Raw genomic sequence first — 10,000 nt, 5'->3', positions numbered from 1 at the left:
TCCCCAGGGGGATCTCTGCCTCCACATAGCCCTCCTCGTCCAGGGTGAGGACCTCAGGACTGACACCCTCCTTCCAACGCGGAGACGTCATGTCATGGACCAGCTTCAGGGCTGTAGACTTATGGACCGTGTTAGTGTCGGACCAGTAGATACCCAGCTGAAACGCCTCCTAGAGAGAGAGAGGGAGGGAGGGAGAGACAAACAGAGAGGGAGGGAGAGAGGGAGTGAGGGAGAGAGAGACAAACAAAGGGAGGAAGGGACAAAGAGAGAGGGAGAGACAGGAGAGAGAGAGAAAGAGAGAGACAAACAGAGAGAGAGGAAGGGAGAAAGAGAGAGAGAGGGAGGAGAGAGAGAGAGAGAGAGAGAGAGAGAGAGAGAGAGGGGGAGGGAGAGAGGGAGAGAGAGAGAGAGAGAGAGAGAGAGAGAGAGAGAGAGGGAGGGAGAGAGAGAGAGAGAGAGAGAGAGAGGGAGAGGGAGGGAGAGAGAGAGAGAGGGAGAGAGAGGGAGAGAGAGAGAAAAAGAGAGAGAAGAGAGAGAGAGAGAGAGAGAGAGACAAACGGAGAGAGAGGAGAGAGAGAGAGAGACAAACAGAGAGGGAGGAATGAAGACAGAGAGAGAGACAGATTGAGAGAGAGAGAGAGACAGATTGAGAGAGAGAGAGAGACAGATTGAGAAAGAGGGAGAGAGATTGAGAGAGACAGAGAGAGAGACAGAGAGACTAGGTTCAAATCTATCAGCGATCATGATGAATACATGGACACACACAAAGCCCTGCTCTCTGAGTCGGCCAGTCCCAGCTCCTCTCTGCCGTGACCTCATAAATCGCGGGTGCCATGGAAACAATGCTTTATTTGTTTCTGTTTCACAGACGATGACACACGTAGGGCTTTACGCTAGTTTCCTGTAGCCATCAGCCTTTATCCTCTGATACCAGACAGACAGTAGTACCTAGTGATGGGGTTTGAGGTCTGAACCCCTAAAGACAGACCTTAGTACCTAGTGATGGGGTTTGAGGTCCTACCTAGTGATGGGGTTTGAGGTCCTACCTAGTGATGGGGTTTGAGGTCCTACCTAGTGATGGGGTTTGAGGTCCTACCTAGTGATGGGGTTTGAGGTCCGAACCCCTACAGACTGCCTTAGTACCTAGTGATGGGGTTTGAGGTCCGAACCCCTACAGACAGACCTTAGTACCTAGTGATGGGGTTTGAGGTTCGAACCCCTACAGACAGACCTTAGTGCCTAGTGATGGGGTTTGAGGTACGAACCCCTACAGACTGCCTTAGTATCTAGTGATGGGGTTTGAGGTCTTTACCGAGACTAGAGAGACCTCTGATACCAGACAGACCTTAGTACCTAGTGATGGGGTTTGAGGTCCTACCTAGTGATGGGGTTTGAGGTCCGAACCCCTACAGGCAGACTGCCATAGTACCTAGTGATGGGGTTTGAGGTCCTACCTAGTGATGGGGTTTGAGGTCCGAACCCCTACAGACAGACTGCCATAGTACCTAGTGATGGGGTTTGAGGTCTGAACCCCTACAGACTGACTGCCTTAGTACCTAGTGATGGGGTTTGAGGTCCGAACCCCTACAGACAGACCTTAGTACCCAGTGATGGGGTTTGAGGTCCGAACCCCTACAGACAGACCTTAGTACCTAGTGATGGGGTTTGAGGTCCGAACCCCTACAGACTGCCTTAGTAGTATCTAGTGATGGGGTTTGAGGTCCGAACCCCTACAGACTGCCTTAGTACCTAGTGATGGGGTTTAAGGTCTGAACCCCTACAGACAGACCTTAGTGCCTAGTGATGGGGTTTGAGGTCTGAACCCCTACAGACAGACCTTAGTACCTAGTGATGGGGTTTGAGGTCCGAACCCCTACAGACTGCATTAGTACCTAGTGATGGGGTTTGAGGTGTGAACCCCTACAGACTGCCTTAGTACCTAGTGATGGGGTTTGAGGATTCGAACCCCTACAGACAGACCTTAGTGCCTAGTGATGGGGTTTGAGGTCCGAACCCCTACAGACAGACCTTAGTACCTAGTGATGGGGTTTGAGGTCTGAACCCCTACAGACAGACCTTAGTACCTAGTGATGGGGTTTGAGGTCTGAACCCCTACAGACAGACCTTAGTACCTAGTGATAAGATTTGAGGTCCGAACCCCTACAGACAGACAGACAGACAGACAGACAGACAGACAGACAGACAGACAGACAGACAGACAGACAGACAGACAGACAGACAGACAGACAGACAGACGACAGACAGACAGACTGCCTTAGTACCTAGTGATGGGGTTTGAGGTCTGAACCCCTACAGACAGACGGACAGACAGACAGACAGCCTTAGTACCTAGTGATGGGGTTTGAGGTCTGAACCCCTACAGACAGACAGACAGAGACAGCCTTAGTACCTAGTGATGGGGTTTGAGGTCTGAACCCCTACAGACAGACAGAAAGACAGACAGCCTTAGTACCTAGTGATGTGGTTTGAGGTCCTCCTGTCTGACCCATAGAGGTATACACTCAGTTTATTAGGTACACCACCCTGTTCACGACAATGGTTCGCTCCTATAGACAGTGTCTGGGGTTTACCGAGACCAGAGAGACTAATACAAAACATCCAGTCAGCAGCAGTCTTGTGAAGAGAGGTCGGCTGCTTTTGCAACAGCTAATGGGGGATCCTAATAAAATACCAAATACCCCAAATAATTCAGGCTGTTCTGGAGGCAAAGGGTGGTCTGACCTGGGAACGAGATGGATGTACCTAATAAACTGGCCACTGAGTGTATAATACACTAGTGGCGCTGATCTACGACCTGCAAAGCTCTAGAAGGTGACGATAATGGCAGCCATCTTGGTCAGTGATACATCCAAAAAAACAGTCTATATAAATCAAGGGTCTCTCCTCTCTCACCTTGAAGTTAGGAGGAACGAGGGTCTTTCCAGTGGGTATCTGCAGGACGATGGTCTCTCCTTCAAACAGCCAGAGGTCCCATGTAGAGTGGTTGGTCAACAGGGCCCAGGGAATGAGCTCTACTAGAAGAGTGTTGAGACCAGACCTCCAGGCTGACAACTTCACCTGCATGGGGCTGTCCCACTGAGCTAGGACTTCTGATCCAGGCCTACAGTACAACACAGAGATATACAGTTAAATACTGTAAACATCAACAACTATATAGCTCCCTGGGATAGGGCTGTCCCACTGAGATAAGGTCTCCACTATACACCTGTAACATGGATCTGTCCCACTGAGATAAGGCCTCCACTATACACCTGTAACATGGATCTGTCCCACTGAGATAAGGTCTCCACTATACACCTGTAACATGGATCTGTCCCACTGAGATAAGGTCTCCACTATACACCTGTAACATGGATCTGTCCCACTGAGATAAGGTCTCCACTATACACCTGTAACATGGATCTGTCCCACTGAGATAAGGCCTCCACTATACACCTGTAACATGGATCTGTCCCACTGAGATAAGGTCTCCACTATACACCTGTAACATGGATCTGTCCCACTGAGATAAGGCCTCCACTATACACCTGTAACATGGATCTGTCCCACTGAGATAAGGCCTCCACTATACACCTGTAACATGGATCTGTCCCACTGAGATAAGGCCTCCACTATACACCTGTAACATGGATCTGTCCCATTGATATGGCCTCCACTATACACCTCTAACATGGGTCTGTCCCACTGAGATAAGGTCTCCACTATACACCTGTAACATGGATCTGTCCCACTGAGATAAGGCCTCCACTATACACCTGTAACATGGATCTGTCCCACTGAGATAAGGCCTCCCCTATACCTCCACCTGTAACACTGGATCTGTCCCACTGAGATGGGTAAGGCCTCCACTCCAACATGGAGGTCTCTGTTCCACTGAGATAAGGCCTCCACTCCAACATGGAGGTCTCTGTTCCAGGCCTCCACTATACACCTGTAACATGTGGATCTGTCCCACTGAGATAAGGCCTCCTCCAACATGGAGGTCACTCCAACATGGAGGTCTCTGTTCCACTGAGATAAGGCCTCCACTCCAACATGGAGGTCTCTGTTCCACTGAGATAAGGCCTCCACTCCAACATGGAGGTCTCTGTCCCACTGAGATAAGGCCTGCACTCCAACATGGAGGTCTCTGTCCCACTGAGATAAGGCCTCCACTCCAACATGGAGGTCTCTGTTCCACTGAGATAAGGCCTCCACTCCAACATGGAGGTCCAACATGGAGGTCTCTGTTCCACTGAGATAAGGCCTCCACTCCAACATGGAGGTCTCTGGAGGTCTCTGTTCCACTGAGATAAGGCCTCCACTCCAACATGGAGGTCTCTGTCCACACTGAGATAAGGCCTCCACTCCAACATGGAGGTCTCTGTCCCACCTCCACTCCAACATGGAGACTGAAGGCCTGCACTCCAACATGGAGGTCTCTGTCCCACTGAGATAAGGCCTGCACTCCAACATGGAGGTCTCTGTCCCACTGAGATAAGGCCTGCACTCCAACATGGAGGTCTCTGAGATAAGGCCTGCACTCCAACATGGAGGTCTCTGTCCCACTGAGATAAGGCCTCCAGCACTCCAACATGGAGGTCTCTGTCCCTGACTCCTGCACTCCAACATGGAGGTCTCTGTCCCACTGAGATAAGGCCTGCAAGGCCTCTGCACTCCAACATGGAGGTCTCTGTTCCACTGAGATAAGGCCTCCACTCCAACATGGAGGTCTCTGTTCCACTGAGATAAGGCCTGCACTCCAACATGGAGGTCTCTGTTCCACTGAGATAAGGCCTGCACTCCAACATGGAGGTCTCTGTTCCACTGAGATAAGGCCTCCACTCCAACATGGAGGTCTCTGTTCCACTGACACATCTGTGGTACAGACATGAACAATCACCATAGCATCCAACTTCAACCACGCTAAACAGACACACGGAGGCCATGGAAGTACGCAGAAACACATGGAAACAAACAACTTAATATGCAGATACAAACAACATCAATCCACAGGCATCTGGGTAGGCACATGGGAATGTACCGCATCAGCACACACCACCGCAAACACACGCCAACAACACACACGGACCGCACACACACACCAACAACACACACGGACCGCACACACACACACACCAACCCACACACGCCACCGTAAACACACGCCAACACACACACACCACCGCAAACACACACCAACAACACACACGGGCCGCACACGCACGCACACACACACACACGCCAACACACACACACCACCGCAAACACACGCCAACAACACACACACACACACGCATCAACCCAAACACACACACCAACAACACACACGGACCGAACACGCACGTACACACACACACACACGCCAACACACACACACCACCGCAAACACACGCCAACAACACACACACACACAATCAACCCAAACACATACACACCAACAACACACACGGACCGAACACGCACGTACACACACACACACACGCCAACAACACACACGGAACGCACACACACATACCAACCCACACACGCCAACAACACACACACCACCGCAAACACACGCCAACAACACACACACACAAACACACACACGCACACACAATCAACCCAAACACACACACACCAACCCACACACCACACATGGGGTCATGTTGACATCAAAACCATGTCTCTGTCCTACCGCTGATGTACAGAGACATAGACAGCAAAGATGCATTTACGTGACTAGAACGTTCTATGGCGGCCATGTTAGCTCCCCATTAGCATTACATGGGGAATATTTCAACAATGACATGAGGCTGAATGTCTATGTAATTGTTGACTGCTGAAACATCCAACTCTACTGAACACTAAGGACTAATAGTTCCTGTAGTGAAGGTAGACTCCACGAGGGGCCCAGGTCTAGTTCCTGTAGTGAAGGTGGACTCCAGGAGGACCTGTAGTGAAGAGAGACTCCAGGAGGACCTGTAGTGAAGGTGGACTCCAGGAGGGTCCCAGGTCTAGTTCCTGTAGTGAAGGTAAACTCCAGGAGGACCTGTAGTGAAGGTGGACTCCAGGATGACCTGTAGTGAAGGTGAACTCCAGGAGGACCTGTAGTGAAGGTAAACTCCAGGAGGACACCAGGTCCAGTTCCTGGAGTGAAGGTAGACTCCAGGAGGATCTGTAGTGATGGTGGACTCCAGGAGGAAACCATGTCCAGTTCCTGTAGTGAAGGTAGACTCCAGGAGGACCTGTAATGAAGGTGGACTCCAGGAGGATCTGTAGTGAAGGTGTACTCCAGGAGGACCTGTAGTGAAGGTAGACTCCAGGAGGACTCCAGGTCCAGTTCCTGGAGTGAAGGTAGACTCCAGGAGGATCTGTAGTGATGGTGGACTCCAGGAGGAAACCATGTCCAGTTCCTGTAGTGAAGGTGGACTCCAGGAGGACCTGTAGTGAAGGTGTACTCCAGGAGGACCTGTAGTGAAGGTGGACACCAGGAGGACCTGTAGTGAAGGTAGACTCCAGGAGGACCTGTAGTGAAGGTAGACTCCAGGAGGACCTGTAGTGAAGGTGTACTCCAGGAGGACCTGTAGTGAAGGTGGACTCCAGGAGGACCTGTAGTGAAGGTGGACTCCAGGATGACCTGTAGTGAAGGTGGACTCCAGGAGGACCTGTAGTGAAGGTAGACTCCAGGAGGACCTGCAGTGAAGGTGTACTCCAGGAGGACCTGTAGTGAAGGTGGACTCCAGGAGGACCTGTAGTGAAGGTGGACTCCAGGAGGACCTGTAGTGAAGGAGACTCCAGGAGGACCTGCAGTGAAGGTAGACTCCAGGAGGACCTGTAGTGAAGGTGGACTCCAGGAGGGCACCAGGTCTAGTTCCTGTAGTGAAGGTAGACTCCAGGAGGACCTGTAGTGAAGGTGGACTCCAGGAGGGTCCCCAGGTCTAGTTCCTGTAGTGAAGGTAGACTCCAGGAGGACCTGTAGTGAAGGTAGACACCAGGAGGAGTCCAGGTCCAGAGAGAGACGGAGATGGATGGACGGAGAGGTAACGATGACACCCTATTCTCTATATAGTGCTCTTCTTTGGGCCCTTTTGACCAGGACTCTATAGGCCCTGGTCTAAAGTAGTGCACTATATAGGGAATAGGGAGCCATTTGGGACCTATCCTTCATTTCAGTTAATTTCCCAGAGAAGGGAAGGTGTCAGTTTGTCCTGGGCCTTTAGAACCCCCCAGTCTGATCCCTGGACCGTGAACACACATCTCTAAACATGGAAAACCCCCCCCTGGAGTCTGATCCCTGGACCGTGAACACACATCTCTAAACATGGAACCCCCCAGTCTGATCCCTGGACAGCGAACACACATCTCTAAACATGGAACCCCCCCTGATCCCTGTCTGATCCCATGGACCGCTGATCCCAACACACATCTCTAACCCCCCAGTCTGATCCCTGGACCATGAACACACATCTCTAACCCCCCAGTCTGATCCCTGGACCATGAACACACATCTCTAACCCCCCCCAGTCTGATCCCTGGACCATGAACACACATCTCTAAACAGGGAAACCCCCCAGTCTGATCCCTGGACCATGAACACACATCTCTAACCCCCCCCAGTCTGATCCCTGGACCATGAACACACATCTCTAAACAGGGAAACATACATCCACCATTTAATGAGTCTTCCTGTGCAGATAACATTTATACACTGAGGCTGTTTTGACAGAGGTCCAGAGCTCTCGGAGTACGGTGCGGTCGCTAGGGTAACTAACCGCTCTCTTGGCTCTGAGAGTCTGTGTGTTAGAGGATACAGGAAGTTGAAGAGGTAAATGTTATTTTTTTTCTTATTTTCTGTGTGTAGGCCTTTAACGAGAGAGAAACACCTCAGTAATCATTAAGCAAACGTTTTGTAGACGTCACCGATCGGGGAGGGGGTTGGGGGGGGAGTATGGCTGTCAGATCTCACACTTCTAGAAAGCTGGGCTCCGCTGGCAGACCCCCTGACAGAAGCTGCACATTGGATCCAGTCAGAAAGTCACCTGGTTAGTTCATTAGTAATATGATGTTTGATCTGTGTTGCTCTCTGATGCCCGATGTGCCAAACTATATCTCAATGCAAGGCCCCTGTCCTTTGTGTCAGAAAGTGGCTCTGTGGCAGAACAGAACGACAGTGTAAATGTCTGGTCTGGAGAACGGCTAGATGAATCTAAACCAGGGTTCTCCGAGGATCTAAACCAGGGGTCTCCGAGGATCTAAACCAGGGGTCTCCGAGGATCTAAACCAGGGGTCTCCGAGGATCTAAACCAGGGGTCTCCGAGGATCTAAACCAGGGGTCTCCGAGGATCTAAACCAGGGGTCTCCGAGGATCTAAACGAGGGGTCTCCGAGGATATAAACAAGGGGTCTCCGAGGATCTAAACCAGGGTTCTCCGAGGATCTAAACCAGGGGTCTCTGAAGATCTAAACCAGGGTTCTCCTAGGATCTAAACCAGGGGTCTCCTAGGATCTAAATTAGGGTTCTCCGAGGATCTAAACCAGGGGTCTCCGAGGATCTAAACCAGGGCTCTCTGAGGATCTAAACCAGGGGTCTCCTAGGATCTAAACCAGGGGTCTCCGAGGATCTAAACCAGGGTTCTCCGAGGATCTAAACCAGGGTTCTCCGAGGATCTAAACCAGGGTTCTCCGAGGATCTAAACCAGGGTTCTCCGAGGATCTAAACCAGGGTTCTCCGAGGATCTAAACCAGGGTTCTCCGAGGATCTAAACCAGGGTTCTCTGAGGATCTAAACCAGGGTTCTCCTAGGATCTAAACCAGGGTTCTCCTAGGATCTAAACCAGGGTTCTCCGAGGATCTAAACCAGGGGTCTCCGAGGATCTAAACCAGGGTTCTCCTAGGATCTAAACCAGGGTTCTCCTAGGATCTAAACCAGGGTTCTCCTAGGATCTAAACCAGGGGACTCCGAGGATCTAAACCAGGGTTCTCCTAGGATCTAAACCAGGGTTCTCCTAGGATCTAAACCAGGGTTCTCCGAGGATCTAAACCAGGGGTCTCTGAGGATCTAAACCAGGGTTCTCCTAGGATCTAAACCAGGGTTCTCTAGGATCTAAACCAGGGTCTCCAAGGATCTAAACCAGGGTTCTCCGAGGATCTAAACCAGGGTTCTCCAGGATCTAAACCAGGGTTCTCAGAGGATCTAAACCAGGGTTCTCCGAGGATCTAAACCAGGGTTCTCCGAGGATCTAAACCAGGGTTCTCCGAGGATCTAAACCAGGGTTCTCCTAGGATCTAAACCAGGGGTCTCCTAGGATCTAAACCAGGGTCTCCTAGGATCTAAACCAGGGTTCTCCTAGGATCTAAACCAGGGTCTCCTAGGATCTAAACCAGGGGTCTCCTAGGATCTAAACCAGGGTCTCCGAGGATCTAAACCAGGGGTTCTCCAAGGATCTAAACCAGGGTTCTCCAAGGATCTAAACCAGGGTTCTCCAAGGATCTAAACCAGGGTTCTCCTAGGATCTAAACCAGGGTTCTCCTAGGATCTAAACCAGGGTTCTCTGAGGATCTAAACCAGGGTTCTCCGAGGATCTAAACCATGGTTCTCCGAGGATCTAAACCAGGGTTCTCCGAGGAACTAAACCAGGGTTCTCCGAGGATCTAAACCAGGGGTCTCCTAGATGAAACCATTTTCTTTCAAAAAGGCCAATTCCCCTCCTCTTCTGTCCCCTGCAACTCTTCCCCAGGTCCTTAGTGTACAAAAGACAGCAGTGCACACACACACACACACAGTGCACACACACACACACACACACACACACACACACACACACACACACACACACACACACACACACACACACACACACACACACAGTACCTGTCTGTGTCCTTGCTGACGTAGGGCCAAGGAGGCTGGCTGTTGTTCTTCAGGCTGTAGAAGTCTGCCAGTATGTGGTCCTGGCTGTCCTCCAACCCAGCCTGATTCCTGTTCACTATCTGTTTGATCACACTGGTGGAGATGG

General features: G+C 51.0%; 1 protein-coding gene across 1 annotated transcript in view; it reads right to left on the bottom strand.

Moving 5' to 3' along the window:
* LOC112239784 (vacuolar protein sorting-associated protein 13B-like) overlaps positions 1–10,000 on the bottom strand; it is a 160,692-nt gene that overhangs the window by 40,909 nt on the left and 109,783 nt on the right. The window contains 3 exon segments of the mRNA XM_042315865.1: positions 1–169; positions 2,914–3,121; positions 9,856–10,000. The exon segment at positions 1–169 is cut by the window's left edge and continues 20 nt beyond it; the exon segment at positions 9,856–10,000 is cut by the window's right edge and continues 32 nt beyond it. Of these exon segments, the coding sequence (XP_042171799.1) occupies positions 1–169; positions 2,914–3,121; positions 9,856–10,000 (522 nt within the window).

This window comes from Oncorhynchus tshawytscha, unplaced genomic scaffold, assembly GCF_018296145.1.
Source record: "Oncorhynchus tshawytscha isolate Ot180627B unplaced genomic scaffold, Otsh_v2.0 Un_contig_8019_pilon_pilon, whole genome shotgun sequence".
Taxonomy (NCBI): Eukaryota; Metazoa; Chordata; class Actinopteri; order Salmoniformes; family Salmonidae; genus Oncorhynchus; species Oncorhynchus tshawytscha.
Note: the sequence above shows the minus strand (reverse complement) of the source record. Positions and strands in the feature narration are given on the sequence as shown.